General features: G+C 47.3%; 1 protein-coding gene across 1 annotated transcript in view; it reads right to left on the bottom strand.

Annotated features, from left to right (window-relative positions):
- The window catches only part of LOC116976542, a 46,083-nt gene extending 28,210 nt beyond the window's left edge, over positions 1 to 17,873 (bottom strand). The window contains exon 1 of the mRNA XM_033026432.1: positions 17,639 to 17,873. Within this exon, the coding sequence (XP_032882323.1) occupies positions 17,639 to 17,800 (162 nt within the window). The 5' untranslated portion in view covers positions 17,801 to 17,873. The remainder of the gene's footprint in view (positions 1 to 17,638) is intronic.
- Positions 17,874 to 18,639: the final 766 nt, after the last annotated feature.

Below are 18,639 nucleotides of genomic sequence, written 5' to 3'. Positions count from 1 at the left end.
GCAAACTTGGAGATATTGCCTTCAATTCCCTCATCCAGATCATTAATATCTCTAATAAGGCAGTTGAGAGGTTAGTATCACTCTCTAGTTGATAATAAGATGGTTAAGTTGCCTGATAACAGCTGGGAATAAACTGTCCCTGAATCTGGAGGTCTGAGTTTTCACACTTCTGCACCTCTTGCGTGAGGGGAGAAGGGGAGACTCGTCCTTGATTATGCTGCTGGCCTTGCCGAGGCAATGTGATGTGTAGATGAAGTTAATGAAAGGGAGGTCTGGGCTGCGTCCACATTTGTAATTTGTCTCTGTAAATTCATGAAATCGTGGAGAGAGCTGTTCCCCAAACCAGGCTGCGATGCATCCCAATAAAAGGCTGTAGAAGGTGGTTAGGGTTATTGCAGACATGCTGAACTTCCTAAGCCTGCTGACGAAGTAGAAGCCTTGGTGTACTTTCAGTTTAGTTATTGTCACGTGTACTGAGGAACAGTAAAGCTTTTTGTGGCATGCGACCCAATCAGCGGGAAGACTATAGATGATTACCATCAAGCCGTCCACAATGTACAGGTACAGGATAAAGAGTATAATGTTTAGTGCAAGATGAAGTCCAGTAAAGTCCAATTAAAGATAGTCAGGGGGGTCTCCAATGAGTTAGATGGTTGCGTCGAATAATAAACCAAACTAAAGGAAAATATATTGTTCAACCAAACTTGTCCACTTTACTGGGCAGGTAGCCACACATGCCCTCATTATAAAAAATCTTAAAAAGTGTACCTTACAAAGTGATTTGTATTGGCGCTGAAGACAGGTGATTCTTTGCGTGATGGCCCCAGAAGTGGATCGGTTAATATAGATTACAATCACTGCACTCTTTTAAATCTTTATCTAGAACTTTATTCTGACTTTACTGCTCGTCATGTTGCACTCAACATTATACCCTTCTTCCTGAATCTCAACACTGTGGTCAGTTTGATTGTAATCACGTATAGTATTTTTGGTGACAAGATAGAACGCAACAATCCCAGGAATTATTGGGTTAACATGTAGTTCAAGTTCAAGTTCAAGTTTATAGTCATGTTTATTATCATTCCGGAAGTGGCGGCGCTGGTGAACGGCTGCGGCTCGCCTGCAGTCCGTTTGTTTTTTGTGTTGTTTTTTTCGTCTTGTTAAGTTAAGTTTTTGGTTTTTAGGTTTGTGTTATGTGTGGGAGGGGGGGAGGGGGGGTTGAAACAGGGCTTTCTGTCTCTCCCTTCGGGGGAATGCGACTTTCTTGTCGTACCCCCCTTCTCTGCCTCCGTCTGCGCTGAGGCCTAATGGCGGAGCTGGCGACCTCGAGGCTCCGGAGGCAGAGCCTGTCAGGACTCGCCCTGGGCTCGCTCCCGTGAGGGCGGCCCAGCTCGAGGGTAACGGCGCTCCCGTGAGGGCGGCCTGGCTCGAGGGTAACGGCACTCCCGTGAGGGCGGCCTGGCTCGAGGGTAACGGCGCTCCCGTGAGGGCGGCCCAGCTCGAGGGTAACGGCGCTCCCGTGAGGACGGCCCAGCTCGAGGGTAACGGCGCTCCCGTGAGGGGCTGAGACGCTCCCGTGAGGGCGGCCTGGCTCGAGGGTAACGGCGCTCCCGTGAGGTCGGCCCAGCTCGAGGGTAACGGCGCTCCCGTGAGGGGCTGAGACGCTCCCGTGAGGGCGGCCTGGCTCGAGGGTAACGGCGCTCCCGTGAGGACGGCCCAGCTCGAGGGTAACGGCGCTCCCATGAGGGGCTGAGACGCTCCCGTGAGGGCGGCCTGGCTCGAGGGTAACGGCGCTCCCGTGAGGGCGGCCTGGCGCGGGGCTGAGACGCTCCCGTGAGGGCGGTCTGGCTCAAGGGTGGAACGGCGCTCACGTGAGGGCGACCCGGCTCGGGGCTGGAACGGTGCTCCGGTGGCTGAGACGGCGTTCTGGCGGCGGCGGCCTGAGTCCGGGGTTCGGCCGCGGGCCAGTGGACGACATCGTCAACAGCTGCGTCCGCTGGACTGGAGGGCGGCAGCTTCGACCACCCCCGGGCCGCGGAATTTGAACCGGCCCGTTCGCGGAGCTCGGTGTGCCGCGGGACTGACTTACCATCGCCCGGTGGGGTATCGCCTCAGCGCAGAGGGAGAAGAGGAGGGAAGAGACAGCAGCCCTAAGATTTTTGCCTCCATCACAGTGAGGAGGTGTTTGGTGGACTCACTGTGGTGGATGTTAATTTGTGTTTACTGTCTGTTCTGTTGTTTATTATTGTATGTATGGCTGCAGGTAACGACATTTCGTTCAGACCATAAGGTCTGAATGACAAATAAAGGATCTAATTCTAATTCTAATGTGTCCCTGATAGGACAATGAAATTCTTGCTTTGCTTCAGCACACAGAACATAATAGGCATTGACTACAAAACACATGAATAAATAAACTGATAAAGTGCAAATAACAAATAATGGGTTATTAATGTTCAGAGTTTTGGCCGAGCCAGGTTTAATAGCCTGATGGCTGTGGGGAAGTAGCTATTCCTGAACCTGGTCGTTGCAGTCTTCAGGCTCCTGTACCTTCTACCTGAAGGTAGCAGGGAGATGAGTGTGTAGCCAGGATGGTGTGGGTCTTTGATGATACTGCCAGCCTTTTTGAGGCAGCGACTTCGATAAATCCCCTCGATGGAAGGAAGGTCAAAGCCGATGATGGACTGGGCAGTGTTTACTACTTTTTGTAGTCTCTTCCTCTCCAGGGCGCTCAAGTTGCCGAACCAAGACACGATGCAACCGGTCAGCATGCTCTCTACTGTGCACCTGTAGAAGTTAGAGAGAGTCCTCCTTGACAAACCGACTCTCCGTAATCTTCTCAGGAAGTAGAGGCGCTGATGTGCTTTCTTGATAATTGCATCAGTGTTCTCGGACCAGGAAAGATCTTCAGAGATGTGCACGCCCAGGAATTTGAAGCTCTTGACCCTTTCAACCATTGACCCGTTGATATAAACGGGACTGTGGGTCCCCATCCTACTTCTTCCAAAGTCCACAATCAGTTCCTTGGTTTTGCTGGTGTTGAGGGCCAGGTTATTGTGCTGGCACCATGTGGACAGTTGCTCAATCTCTCTTCTATACTCGGACTCATCCCCATCAGTGATACGTCCCACAACAGTGGTGTCATTGATGAAGCCGAATTTTAGTTAAAAATATAAGAAGATATTAAATTGGCTTCTGGGCTAGCTTACAGCTTATATTTAGTCTCAAATTAGGCTTGCCTCAGGTTGCGGGTGTGTGAGATAATAAATCCTATAACATTGTCTCCCAAGTGACAAGCAGAGAGGAGAACAGCTAGATCATCTTTGAAGTAAGATGCCGTAAACAAAATGGCCAATGTTATGGGGGAGGAGGCGAGAAAGGAAGAGAGAAACAGCTAGTCATATCTGTGAAGTAAGATGCCATAAACCAAATGGCCAATGTTTATGAGGGACCAAATGACAGCGAGGAAGCAGCGAAAGAGCTAGGGTGATCTCTGTGAAGATAAAATGGCATTATCCAAATGGCCAATGTTTATGAAGGACGAGAGGGGAACCAGGGAAGTAGAAAGATAAAATGTCGTAAACCAAATGGCCAATGTTATCTTGTAACATGTAAACAAAAGGCCTTTGATGTGATGCATTCTGTGGAAACCTTTTCCTGTACCTCTGACCATGACTAATGTCTGTGAAATGTGCTAAGGGGACAAAAAAAACATATTTAAGGCAATGTAATTCTGTTGTTCAGAGGAAGGGGACCGAGGACAGTCGAGTGTCTATATTGGTCACTTAGCTGGAATTCTCGCTCCCTTCCATCGGCCGATGTTAAGTAAAGTTTTGAACTGGTCTACCAAACAGTTTGTGTGGTGTCTGTTTATTAAGAAGCGAACCTGGTTTAGTAGTTAAGAAAAGTAGCTTTTTCATTGGCGTAGTTATGCAGGCCTCGCTGGGACCACATCAACAGCTGACTGTGCAAGAGGTTGCAGAGGTTGCCGGGATTGGAAGGGAGATAACTGAGCTCTATCGGCCCCCTTGTAAGACCGACTCCCTAGAAACTCCCGGGAACATCTGTGATCCTTCATCAGACATTGAATTGGTTCCCTGCCGAGGTTCTTAGAAACAGACAAAGGTAAGACCAGTTGGGCTTTATATGGTTTTTTTTAAGAAGGGATTGTGTATGTATTTTTAAGACAGAATTGTGTATGTATTTTTAAGAAGGAATTGTGTATATTTTTAGAAGGACTTGAGCAGTTTCTCTTTCTCTCTCTCTCTCTGTCTATCTCTCTTTGTTTTCTTTTTTTTATCTCTCTCTACTAAGGGCTCATCGGCCTCGTTGAGACATCCGTGATTTGTCGGGTTGAGATACGGGGGTTGAGGTGTGCGTCTGGCTTATTGAGACATCCGAAGAGTTGTCGTATTGAGAAATAAGTGGCGTTGTATATTAAAGAGTTAAGAAGTCTGCCAGGTTGAGAAACGGGGGTCCCGGATAGCGGGTCTGCTTCGTTGAGACACCTGGGGCTTATTTTAAGAGTTAAGGAGTCTGCCAGGTTGAGAAACGGGGGCCCCGGATAGCGGGTCTGCTTCGTTGAGACACCTGGGGCTTATTTTAAGGGATAAGACATCTGCCAGGTTGAGAAACAGGGGTCTCGGTTAGCGAGTCGGCCTCGTTGAGACACTTGGGTCGTATATTAAAGAGTTAAAAAGTCAGCCAAATTGAGAAACTGGGGTCTCGAGTAGCGAGTCGGCCTGGTTGATATATTTGGAACGATTCGGAATTAAGAAGTCTGTTTTCTCTCTCTTTCTATCTATCTATGGGGAATGCTCTGGATAACAGTCCAACATATGTGTTATTTGAATCCTAGGTATAATAAGAATTTTAGAATGTTAAGTTACAAGTTGACCAAATGGTTAGGGGATGAAGCCTGGCCAGTAGGGGGAACATGGAATGTAGAGACATTTATATGGGAAAGGAAGGCGGGAAAGAAATGGAAGAAAGGAATTAAAACATGGGACGCAGACGCAGTGAAGAAGCATGAGGAGAGTATAGAGTTTGAAGTTGGATGGATGCTGTATGTAAGAATGGGATAGAGTTAAGAAACAAGGATAGCACTCGGAAAGGATGGAACGTATTGCAACTAGAATGCCAGTGGGCAGAGGAACAAGAGGAAATAATTAAAAGACAGACAGGAGGTGAGAAACAGGTGATGGTTAGTAAAAAAATAAACCCAGTACTGGTAAATCCTCTGGAGGAGTCTTCATGTCTGGCACGACGACCCTATTTGGTAGTGAAGATGAGGAGTTAGATAATTTTGGGAGATGTCCACATGTCCACCTATGCCCTACCAGCAGCAATGGCATCTTTACCTGGGACAGTTCCGTCAGTAACATCCCTATACCTTGAAGTTCTGACCATACAAAGCTCCCCAGGATTGGGAGCAGGGGAATGCCTTTCTGTGCGTAATTTGTTTAAGGCATTGATGCTACCAGAACAGCTGGTCATTATTAAATGTACTGCACACACTGGTGCTGGGGACCCTATAGCAAAAGGCAATGAGTTGCTGATAGTGTATCCAAACAGGGCAGCCTGTACATCCAAATGCATAGTGACAGCACGTAAACAGATGCTAGCAAATAGAACGGTCCTGCCAAACATGAAGGAGGTATGTACATTACAGAGGGACGCCTCTCATATATAATATAACTATGGAAACAAGAGGGCTGTGCCATTGATTCAGCACACCCCGCTTGGACAAGTTGGTGTATCGACTACATTTTTACCCGTCTTACTCATGCTGGTAAGGAGGGAATGATAGGATAACAAAGGAAACGTGGTGGCAGGCCTCTGAATGTAAAATTTGCCAACAAATAATCCAGGCAAATCAATTAAGATACCCTCAGGGGTGACGCCAATGTCATCACGATCGTTTGAATGCATACAGATTGATTTTATTGAAATGCCAAGGGCCCAGTGTTATAAATATTGCTTAGTGATTTTAGATTTATTTAGCAGGTGGAGTGAAGCTCTACCAACCACTAATAATACTGCTGAAACTATGGTAACATTGTTGTTAAGAGAAGTTATTCCCAGGTTTGGTCCTACCTACTGTCATAAGCTCAGACAATGGTCCTCATTTTATACCACTATTAATAAGGAAAAATGTGCACATTTTAATATTCGACTGCAATTTCACTGTGTACACCACCCACAGGCATCTGGGATGGTGGAAAGAGTCAATGGGGATTGCAAAACAAAATTACCCCGGAGGTAAATCCTTTTTCTGACAGGCAACTATGTTATAAAAAAATTGGGGATGAAGGGAAATTTGATGGAGAAATGAGGAAAGAGCTAGGGAGACTGAAAAGTCAAGGGGAGTCTGACTAATCATGATCTGGATCAATGTCCAATTAGGGTTAGGTAACCAGGATTTTGGTAAACAGAAGTCTTGTCAGAAAAAGGGAAAGTAAATTACAAAGAGACGTCTTTGAAGATGAAATTATATACTGCTGGTAAAACAATGTTTTTGTATATGTACTGATTGTAAAAGCAATGTTTTTGTATGTGGAATGTGTGAAATTCGAAGCAATGAGCAAAGTTGTGTGTCGCTTTAAGAACGTTTGTCCTTTAAAATGCAAATGGTCAGGTTATGGTGTGCTCCGTTAAGAAACAGGCATGAATGGGGGGCGGAGCTATACTCGAATGATAAAATGTGTTGGTTGATTATAAATCTTTTGAACCAAGTTTTAAAAAAAAAGACTCATCCCGATTAAAGTGTTAAATGAGATTGGAAATGTCAAAATTACAGAGAAAAAGAAAATGTATTATTGATTACTGATTCTGAGTGAGTTCTTTTGGGAAAGATTGTTTTGATATGATAACAGAGGTTGTCTTTTAAAATGCAAATGAAGCACGATTACTGTTTTCAAGCAAACAAAAAGATGTTGTAGCATGTGCTGTGTGAGGGAAATTAGGTAGATGAAAAATTGTATTATGACTTACAAAAGGGGGTTTGAGGGAACTCACAATGAGGGATGAAAGGTGAGAAGATTGGGGAAGAGAACATATTTGGAGAATTGAATATTCAGGTGGAGAGAGCCTCTTCGGATATTATCGAATTAAAGAATAAATTCAAAGGGAAGTGTTAGGAAGGAACTGGAGATGCTGAGAGATCAAAGGAAGACAAAAGTGCTGGAGAAACTCAGCTGGGAACAAGATTGACACAGGAAAAGCTGCTGTGTCCACCCCCTGGAGAGTGGGGGGAAGCCACCTACAGGCCCTGGGCAATTAATTAATTATGTATGGTCAGCAATTAACCCATGTCTTGCCAGATCTACATTCCCAGGTTGGAGGAGTTTTTGCTGGAAACCAGTGACCAAGGCCATAAAAGCTATACGATGATGGTGCTGGGACAAGAAAAAATTGAGACTGTATTGAAAAGAACAACCAAGTGTTGCTAACAACATGAACTGCTGTAAAGATTGAAGATCATCGTCGCTGGATACATTTGATTGACTGTGAACAGTTTGTGGAAACAAGGACGATGGGCTATTGATGCTCCCTTTATTCTGGGGTGGCCCAGCCCACACGGACTGAACTTTCTTCAGAATGGCAAACTTGCGGACTAACCCACATTCAAAGGATGGTGCACACCTCCTTTTAAACAAGATTGAAGTCAAACATGACAAGCGCAGCAAAGATACCCTGACTACAGACAGTAAGAGGTCTGCAAAGGCCAGTTAAATCTACCTGTTTTTGCCACAACCAAGGCACTGGTGTATTTTTAGGAAACAGTATATTTGTGACAGGGCATTGTTATGTTGCAAATGCAGTGCCACACAAGAGAAGCATGAACCAGTTACACCAGCACACGGGGAATTCCAAGCGAAGCCGAATAAAGGCTGAGCAATTTTTAAGATCCTTTTCCTGTCCTATGGTAGTATCTTAGTGTCACGTTCGGGGGAGGTTGGTGGCCATTTAAAATGTTTGGAGGGACTTGTGGAACGATTGTCCACTATGAATTGATTCTGTTACTAGTGTACTATTAATTTGTCTGATGAGATGCTTATGGTCTTTCGTATGTACTCAGCAAGGACTGTAGTTGTTATCAAAATTTTGATAAAAGGATGGAATGATGAAGCCGAATTTTAGTTAAAAATATAAGAAATTAAATTGGCTTCTGGGCTAGCATACAGCTTATATTTAGTCTCAAATTAGGCTTGCCTCAGGTTGCGGTGTGTGAGATAATAAATCCTATAACATTGTCTCCCAAGTGACAAGCAGAGAGGAGAAGCTAGAGAGATCTCTTTGAAGTAAGATGCCATAAACAAAATGGCCAATGTTATGGGGGAGGAGGCGAGAAAGGAAGATAGAAACAGCTAGTCATATCTGTGAAGTAAGATGCCATAAACCAAATGGCCAATGTTTATGAGGGACCAAATGACAGCGAGGAAGCAGCGAAAGAGCTAGGGTGATCTCTGTGAAGATAAAATGGCATTATCCAAATGGTCAATGTTTATGAAGGACGAGAGGGGAACCAGGGAAGTAGAAAGATAAAATGTCGTAAACCAAATGGCCAATGTTATCTTGTAACATGTAAACAAAAGGCCTTTGATGTGATGCATTCTGTGGAAACCTTTTCCTGTACCTCTGACCATGACTAATGTCTGTGAAATGTGCTAAGGGGACAAAAAAACCCTATTTAAGGCAATGTAATTCTGTTGTTCAGAGGAAGGGGACCGAGGACAGTCGAGTGTCTATATTGGTCACTTAGCTGGAATTCTCGCTCCCTTCCATCGGCCGATAATAAGTAAAGTTTTGAACTGGTCTACCAAACAGTTTGTGTGGTGTCTGTTTATTAAGAAGCGAACCTGGTTTAGTAGTTAAGAAAGTAGCTTTTTCATCATCAGCGAACTTGATGATGGAGTTCGCACTATGACCGGCTACGCAGTCATGAGTATAGAGTGAGTACAGCAGGGGGCTGAGCACGCAGCCTTGAGGTGCTCCCGTGCTGATTGTTATTGAGTCTGACACATTTCCACCAATACGAATAGACTGTGGACTGTGGATGAGGAAGTCGAGGATCCAATTGCAGTGGGATGCGCAGAGACCCAGTTCTGCGAGTTTGGTAACCAGCTTGGAGGCGATGATAGTATTAAGTGCCGAGCTGTAATCAATGAATAACAGCCTGACATATGAGTTTTTGTTGTCCAAGTGGTCCAGAGTGGAGTGGAGGGCCAGCGAGATTGCATCCACCGTTGATCTGTTGTGGCAGTAAGCAAACTGCAGTGGGTCCAGGTTTTTGTCGAGGTAGGAGTTGATTTTCGCCATGATCAAACCTCTCGAAGCACTTCATCACCACAGGCGTTAGTGCCACAGGTCGGTAGTCATTGAGGCACGTCACCTTACTCTTCTTGGCACTGGTATAATTGATGCCCTTTTGAAGCAGGTGGGAACCTCAGACCTCAGTAGTGACAGGTTGAAAATGTCGGTAAAATCTCCAGCCAGTTGGTCCGCACAGGTTTTTAGAACACGACCGGGTATACCATCAGGTCCAGGTGCTTTTCGGGGGTTCACCCCTCTGAAGGATTTCCTGACGTCGGCCTCTGTGACTGAGACTGAAATACCATCACAGCGAATGGGGGCTCGGGAAGGCACATCAGTATTCTCCCTATCAAAGCGTGCGTAAAACGCATTGAGCTCGTCAGGGAGTGATGTTTCGCCGACATTGGAGCTGCCTCCTGGTTTCGCCTTGTAGGAGGTGATTGCATTCAGGCCCCGCCACAGCTGCCGAACATCTGTCTCATCCTCCAGCTTGGAGCAGAAGTCCCTTTTAGCCTTTTTGATGGCCTTACCAAGGTCGTATCTGGACTTCTTGTAGACCACTGTATCATCTGACATGAATGCCCGTTGTCTGGTCTTCAGAAGAGTGCGGATCTCAAAGTTCATCCAAGGTTTCTGATTGGGAAACACTCGGAAGGTTTTTGTAGGGATGCAGTCCTCCACACATTTCTTAATGAAGTCTGTAACGACTGTGGCGTATTCGTTCAAGTCCGTTGCCGAGTCCTTGAACATTGCCCAGTCTACAGACTCCAAACAGTCCTGGAGTTGTTCCTCTGCCCCCCCCCCCCCCCCCCCCCCCCCCCCCCCCCCCCGACCAGCTCTGTACTGTCCTCACCTCTGGGGGTGCGCTCTTTAATTGCTGCCTGTAGGCAGGAAGAAGCAGCACCGCGGTATGGTCGGATTTACCGAAATGAGGGCGAGGGATAGAGCGATAGGCATTCTTGATGGTGGTGTAGCAGTGGTCGAGGGTGTTTGTTCCTCTGGTGCAGCAGGAGACATGTTGGTGGAGGTTAGGGAGTGATTTCTTTAGGTTTGCCTTATTGAAGTCCCCAGCAATGGTGGTAAATGCCTTGGGGTAGGACGTCTGTTGTTTGTTGACCACGGCGTGCAGCTCCTCCAGTGCCAGATGGACGTCTGCCTGGGGTGGGATTTAGACCGCGGTCAGGATGATGGAGGTGAATTCCCTTGGAAGGTAAAAGGGACGGCACTTCACCGCCAGATGTTCGAGGTGTGGAGAGCAGGAGTTGGACAGGACTGCCACGTCTGAGCACCACGCAGAGTTGACCATGAGGCAGACGCCCCCTCCTCTCCCTTTCCCAGATGCCAGTGTATGGTCCATACGGTGGATGGAGAACCCTTCAGGCTGGACCGCTGAGTCTGGGGATCTGGGGGTAAGCCATGTCTCTGTGAAACTGAACACAGAGCATTCCCTCAGCTCCCTTTGATAAAGCAGCCTTGCCCTTAAGTCCTCCACTTTGTTTTCAAGGGACTGTACGTTGGCCAGTAGGATAGTAGGGAGAGGGGGCCGAAGTCCCCTGCGCTTCATTCTGACCTGAAGTCCTGCCCGTCGGCCACGTTTCCGGACACAATGGAGGCTTCCCCTTTGTTTCCAGGTACTGTGCTTGCAGTACCTGCTGTTTCTGCGGACCTGCGCTGGAACGGGGATTCCCTCACAGACGGCAGCTCCAGCTCCTTCAAAGTCGGCAGCTGCAGCTCCAGCTTCATTTATCCTGGAAGATCCAGCCCGTCGGCTCTGGGGTTCATCCCGGGGTCTCCAGGTACCGTACCTGTGATCCACATTCGGGTCGGGTGATTTCCAGCCAGCGTGGGAAAATTTAATGTCCGGGGCTCCCGCAGCTGCGGGAGTTCGCGAAATTGCGAGAGCCTTGAGGTGCTCAAGCAGCTTGTCTGAAACGGCACCGTTTTCTGCCGTTTTCCTGATCCAGGTGAGTTGATTGAAGTTGTATCTAAGCCTTTTAGGTTCCGGAGCTCCGCAAAAGTCGCCGCAGGCAGGCGCCATCTTGATCGTTTGTCAGCATTGGGCCTGTATTCGCTGGAGTTCAGAAGGATGAGGGGAAACCTCATTGAGACTTACCGAATAGTGAAAGGCCTGGATAGAGTAGATGTGAAGAGGATGTTTCCACTAGTGGGAGAGTCTAGGATCAGAAGTCAGCCGCTAACCAGGGCTGTTAAAGTCCGCAGCTCCCGCAGGCTGGAGCACCAAAGGCTGACGCCTGGCAAAGGGATCGCCCGCTCCGAGATGTTAAAGTCCACAGCCTCCACGGTTTGGGAGCTCTAGAAGTCCCAAACAAGAGGCCACCAGCTCCATGGTGTTAGGCCGCAGTGTGGATGGAGGTACGACATGGAAAAAGTCGCATCTCCGTCGAGGAAAGAGATAAGAAAAGTTTCCCCCACCCCCCCCATATAATACAAAACTAAAGATAAACTAAAACATACATTTTACAACAAACTAAAAACACAAAGGAAAAAGAGGAAGACAGACCGTTGGCGAGATAGCCATCGGTGAGTGCCCCCTGATATATATATATATATGTGTATGTATATGTATATATATATATATATATACTAGACTAAGTGGGACACGTTGGGGGGGGGGGGGGGGGCTTTCTGGAGCGCTAGTATGGGTACTGTGGGCTGAAGGGACTGGTTAGTATGGATATTGTGGGACAAATGGATTCTTAGGGTGGCACTCAGTCACTCAAGCCTGATGTGCTGGCAGCTCACTAACGGCTGGTGGGCTAGCAGTTTACACGACTATTCCTTGAAGTTCCATTTCAAGCAGGGTGCAAGGCAACCAAATTCAAATGCAGTTTCTTACCACTTCAAGCAGGGTGCAAGGCCACCAAATTCAAGTGCAGTTTCCGACCACTTCAAGCAGGCTGCAAGGCCACCGAATTCAAGTGCAGTTTCATACCACTTCAAGCAGGGTGCAGGGCCACCAAACTCAAGTGCAGTTTCATGCCATTTCAAGCAGGGTGTATGGCCACCAAATTCAAGTGTAGTTTCATGCCACTTCAAGCAGGGTGCAGGGCCACCAAACTCAAGTGCAGTTTCATGCCACTTCAAGCAGGGTGCAAGGCCACCAAATGATAGTGCTGTTTCATGCCATTTCAAGCAGGGTGCAAGGCCACCAAATCCAAGTGCAGTTTCATACCACTTCAAGCAGGGTGCAAGACAACCCCACTAGTCACTGCCTGCCATTCTGAAAGGGACCCGTTAATCCCAACTCTTTGTTTCCTGTCTGCCAACCAATTTTCTATCCATGTCAGCACTCTACCCCCAATACCATGTGCCCTAATTTTGCCCACTAATCTCCTATGTGGGACCTCATCAAATGCTTTCTGAAAGTCCAGGTACACTACATCCACTGACTCTCCCTTGCCATTTTCCTAGTTACATCTTCAAAAAATTCCAGAAGATTAGTCAAGCATGATTTCCCCTTCGTAAATCCATGCTGACTCGGACCGATCCTGTTACTGCTATCCAAATGTGCGGCTATTTCATCTTTTATAATTGACCTTTGCACCTTCCCCACCATCGATGTCAGGCTAACTGGTCTATAATTTCCTGTTTTCTCTCTCCTGCCTTCCTTAAAAAGTGGGATATAAAAGTATATATATATATATATATATACACATAGAAAATAGGTGCAAGAGTAGGCCATTTGGCCCTTCGAGCCATTCAATATAATCATGGCTGATCATCCAAAATCAGTAGGTAGACAAAAATGCTGGAGAAACTCAGCGGGTGAGGCAGCATCTATGGAACAAAGGAAATAGGCAACGTTTTGGCCCGAAAAGTTGCCTATTTCCTTCGCTCCATAGATGCTGCCTCACCCGCTGAGTTTCTCCAGCATTTATGTCTACCTTTGATTTTCCAGCATCTGCAGTTCCTTCTTAAACATCCAAAATCAGTAACCTGTTCCTGCTTTCTCCCCATATCCCTTGATTCTGTTAGCCCTAAGAGCTAAATCTAACTCTTTCTTGAAAACATACAATGAATTGGCCTCCACTGCCTTCTGTGGCAGAGAATTCCACAGATTCACAACTCTCTGGGTTAAAAAGTGTTTCCTCATCTCAGTCCTAAATGGCCTACCCCTTATTCTTAAAACTGTGTGACCCTCCCAACATTGGGAAACATTTTTCCTGTATCTACCCTGTCCAATCCTCTAAGAATGTTATATGTTTCTATAAGATCAAGAGTTAAGAGTGTTTTATTGTCATATGTCCCAGATAGAACAATGACATTCTTACTTGCTGCAGCACGACACAATATGTAAACATAGTACACTGTAAACAATATGATAAAGGAGAAAAAGTTCAGTGTGTGTACATACATATACTCACAAGTACACACACACACACACATATATATACACATTTCTACATATATACACATATATACATACAAAAAACAAACCATAGTAGTGCAATAATAACAATAATAAGTCTATTGTAGTTCAGATCCCCTCTCATCCTAAATCACACAAACACACACAAGGTAGACACAAAATGCTGGAGTAACTCAGCGGGTGGGGCAGCATCTCTGGAGAGAAGGAATGGGCGACGTTTCGGGTCGAGACCCTTCTTCAGACTGATGTCAGGGGAAGGGGTGGGACAAAGATAGAATGTAGTCGGAGATGGTAAGACTAGAGGGAGAACTGGGAAGGGGAAAGGGATGGAGAGAGAAACCAAGGGCTATCTGAAGTTAGAGAAGTCAATGTTCATACTGCTGGGGTGTAAACTACCCAAGCTCACTCTGACAATGGAGGAGGCCCAGGACAGAAAAGTCATATTGGGAATGGGAATGGGAGTTGAAGTGCTGGGCCAAAGGGAGATCAGGTAGGTGAAGACGGACTGAGCAGGGGTGTTCAGTGAAACGATCGCCGAGCCTGCGCTTGGTCTCGCCGATGTAGAGAAGTTGACACCTGGAACAGTGGATACAGTTGGTGGAGGTGCAAGTGAACCTCTGCCTCACCTGGAAAGACTGTTTGGGTCCTTGGATGAAGTCGAGGGGGAAGGTAAAGGGACAGGCGATGCATCTCCTGTGGTTGCAAAAGAAAGGACCTGGGGAGGGGGTGGTTTTGGTGGGAAGGGACAAGTTGACCAGGGAGTTTCGGAATGAACGGTCTTTGCAGAAACACAAATGGGGTGGAGATGGGAAGATGTGGCCAGAAGTGGGATCCCATTGGAGGTGGAGAAAATGTTGGAGGATTATATGTTGTTATATACATACACACAAAAGATAGACACAAAATGCTGGAGTAACTCAGCGGGACGGGCAGCATCTCTGGAGAGATGTACACACATGCACACATATTTACATATATATAAATACGGTGCTGGAACCACACCTATTTACAATATACATTAATGATTCAGAAGAAGGGATTAAAAGTAACATTAACAAATTTGCAGATGACACAATGCTGGGTGGCAGTGTGAACTTTGAGGAGGATGCTATGAGGATGCAGGTTAACTTGGACAGTGGGCAGATGCATGGCAGATGCAGTGTGGATGAATGTGAGGTTATCCCCTTTGGTGACAAGACAAGAACAGGAAGGCAGATTATTATCTGAATGGTGTCAAGTTAGGAAAAAGGGAAGTACAAAGAGATCTGTGGTGGTCCTTGTTCATCAGTCACTGAAAGCAAGCATGCAGGTACAGCAGGCAGTGAAGAAAGCTAATGGCATGTTGGCGTTCATAAGGAGAGGAGTTGAGTATAGGAGCAAAGAGGTCCTTCTGCAGTTGTATGGGGCCCTAGTGAGACCACACCTGGAATATTGTGTGCAGTTTTGGTCTCCAAATTTGAGGAAGGACATTCTTGCTATTGAGGTACACGAGGTTAATTCCCGGGATGGCAGGACTGTCATATGTTGATAAAATGGAGCGGCTGACAATAGACAATAGGTGCAGGAGTAGGCCATTCGAGCCAGCACCACCATTCAATGTGAACATGGCTGATCATCCCCAATCAGTACCCCGTTCCTGCCTTCTCTCCATATCCCCTGACTCTGCTATTTTTAAGAGCCCCATCTAGCTATCTCTTGAAACCATCCACAGAAGCTGTCTCAACCGCCCTCTGAGGCAGAGAATTCCACAGACTCACCACTCTCTGTGAGAAAAAGTGTTTCCTCGTCTCCGTTCTAAATGATTTACTCCTTATTCTTAAACTGTGGCCCCTAGTTCTGGACTCACCCAACATCGGGAACATGTTTCCTGCCTCTAGCGTGTCCAAGCCCTTAACAATCTTATATGTTTCAATGAGATGCCCTCTCATCCTTCTAAACTCCAGAGTATACAAGCCCAGCTGCTCCATTATCTCAGCATATGACAGTCCCGCCATCCCGGGAATTAACCTTGTAAACCTACGCTGCACTCCCTCAATAGCCTCAAATTAGGGGACCAAACTGCACACAATACTCCAGGCGTGTTCTCACTCGGGCTCTGTACAACTGCAGAGGACCTCTTTGCTCCTATATTCGATTCCTCTTGTTATAAAGGCCAACATGTCATTCGCTTTCTTCACTGGGCTTCATTGGGCTGGGCTTGTATACTCTGGAATTTAGAAGGATGAGAGGAGATCTTATTGAAACATTTAAGATTATTAAGGGATTGGACGCGCTGGAGGCAGGAAACATGTTCCTGATGTTGGGGGGAGTCCAGAACCAGGGGGCACAGTTTAAGAATAAGGGGTGGGCCATTTAGAACAGAGGTGGAAAAACTTTTTCACCCAGAGTTGTGATTCTGTGGAATTCTCTGTCTCAGAAGGCAGTGGAGGCCAATTATCTGGATGCTTTTAAGAGAGAGTTAAATAGAGCTCTTAAAGATATCAGAGTCAGGGGATATGGGGAGAATGCAGGAATGACTGATTGTGGATGATCTGCCATGATCACAGCGAATGGCGGTGCTGGCTCGAAGGGCCGAATGGCCTACTCCTGCACCTATTGTCTATATCAGGGGTCGGCAACCTACGGCCCCCGGGCCGAATGCGGTCCGTAACCCGAGATCATCCGGCCCGTAGGCGGATTTTTTCCCCGTAATCATTTGGCCCACCGAGCGCAGCCAAGTGCCGAACTCTGGCCGTACCGCATCCTGGGTAAAGCTGCTGGCACGGCACTGCGAACACGTTTAAGAAAGAACTGCAGATGCGGGAAAAATCGAAGGTAGTCAAAAATGCTGAAGAAACTCAGCAGGTGAAACGTACAGGGATTGCATGAGGCTGCCTAAGCTGCTGAGTTTCTCCAGCATTTTGTCTACCTTCTGTGAACACGTGATTTGATGCCTGCCATCTGGGGCGGGATGCAGACGGAATCTACTTGCACACGTGATAGATGTGGCCCGCCATCCGCTCACAGACATGCGTCCTGGCCTCTATGCAGGACAAGGTTGCCGACCCCTGGTCTATATGAATTAATGAATAGGTTTATTGGCCATGTAGTTACATGCAAGCCTTGGGTGCTCCGCCCACGTGACATGACCTACAGTAACAGTTGGGAATGACACATGACAAAACATTCACATACTCACAAAAGAAAGACAATAAATGCTGGAGTAACTCAGCTGGACGGGCAGCATCTATGGTGAAGTATACACACATTGAGTCTGAAGAAGGCTTTCGACCCGAAACGCGATGTTTCTTCTCTCCTTTTCTCCATCTCTCCAATTCCTTCTCTCCCATTCTTTCTCTCCTTCAATTCCTTCTCTCCCATTCCTTCTCTCCAATTCCTCTCCTTCTCTCCTTTTCCCCCATTCCTTCTCTCCAAGTCCTTCTTTCCTTCTCTCCAATTCCTTCTCTCCAATTCCTTCTCTCCAATTCCCTCTCCCATTCCTCCTCTCCCATTCCTTCTCTCCAATTCCTTCTCCCCTTCTCTCCAATTCCTTCTCCCCAATTTCTTCTCCCCTTCTCTCCCATTCCTTCTCTTTCTCTCCAATTCCTCTCCTTCTCTCCCATTCCTTCTCTCCTCTCCCATTCCTTCTCTCCAATTCCTTCTCCCCTTCTCTCCCATTCCTTCTCTCCAATTCCTTCTCCCCTTCTCTCCCATTCCTTCTCTCTTTCTCTCCAATTCCTCTCCTTCACTCCCATTCCTTCTCCCCTTCTCTCCCATTCCTTCTCTCCAATTCCTCTCCTTCTCTCCTCTCCCATTCCTTCTCTCTTTCTCTCCAATTCCTTCTCCCCTTCTCTCCCATTCCTTCTCTCCATAGATGCTGCCTGACCCGCTGGGTTCGTCCAGCATCTCTGTCCACCACACATTGATTGAGTTGAGTAGGTGGCGGCCACTCACCAGGATCTGGTACGAGGCCCCGTTGCCGCTGGGCATCGCGTTCACGGTGGCCTTCAGCGCCTCCACGCCCACTGTCAGCTTGTACTGGGTGATCTTGGGCTGGAAGGGAGGCTCCAGGGTGCCGGGAGACACCACCAGCTTCTTCAGGTCGCAGTCGTCCATGATGGCGGCCGGCGGCGCCGAGGCCTCTCACTGTCCCCAACCGACGGCGCCCGCTCCCATGGCAACGGAGGCCTCACACCCACCCTCACACTCACTCTCTCTCCACCCCGGCCGAGCCCGAACCCGCCCTCTGCTCCCACCCCAAACCAACCCCCAGCTCTCGCCCACACCTTCTTTAAACCTCAGATTCACACCTCCTTCTCCCTTCCCGCCCTTTCCCTTCCCTCTCCCCGCCGGCCCGCCCGCGCTTTCTCACGCACCGCCCCCCTCCCCTCACGGGACTACAACTACCGGCAGTCCTTGCGGCCCCGCGCATGCGCGGCAAGGGGGCATACTCCTCATCATCATCCTGATTATCATCAACATCATCCTCATCATCATCATACTCGTCATCCTCATCATCATCATCATCCTCATCCACATCATCATCATCATCATCATCATTCACAACATCCTCATCACTATCCTCATAATCATCCTCATCGTCCTCCTCATCATCATCATCATCTTCACATTCATCATCATCATCTTCATCATTGTCATCCTCATCATCCTTATCCTCATCATCATCTTCATCATAGAAACATAGAAAATAGGTGCAGGAGTAGGCCATTCGGCCCTTCGAGCCTGCACTGCCATTCAATATGATCATGGCTGATCATCCAACTCAGTATCCTGTACCTGCCTTCTCTCCATACCCCCTGATCCCTTTAGCTACAAGGGCCACATCTAACTCCCTCTTAAATATAGCCAATGAACTGGCCTCAACCACCTGTCACTGAAAGTTGGCGTGCAGGTACAGCAGGCAGTGAAGAAAGCTAATGGAATGTTGGCCTTCA

The sequence above is a fragment of the Amblyraja radiata genome, chromosome 8 (assembly GCF_010909765.2).
Source record: "Amblyraja radiata isolate CabotCenter1 chromosome 8, sAmbRad1.1.pri, whole genome shotgun sequence".
In the NCBI taxonomy this organism is placed as follows: Eukaryota; Metazoa; Chordata; class Chondrichthyes; order Rajiformes; family Rajidae; genus Amblyraja; species Amblyraja radiata.
Note: the sequence above shows the minus strand (reverse complement) of the source record. Positions and strands in the feature narration are given on the sequence as shown.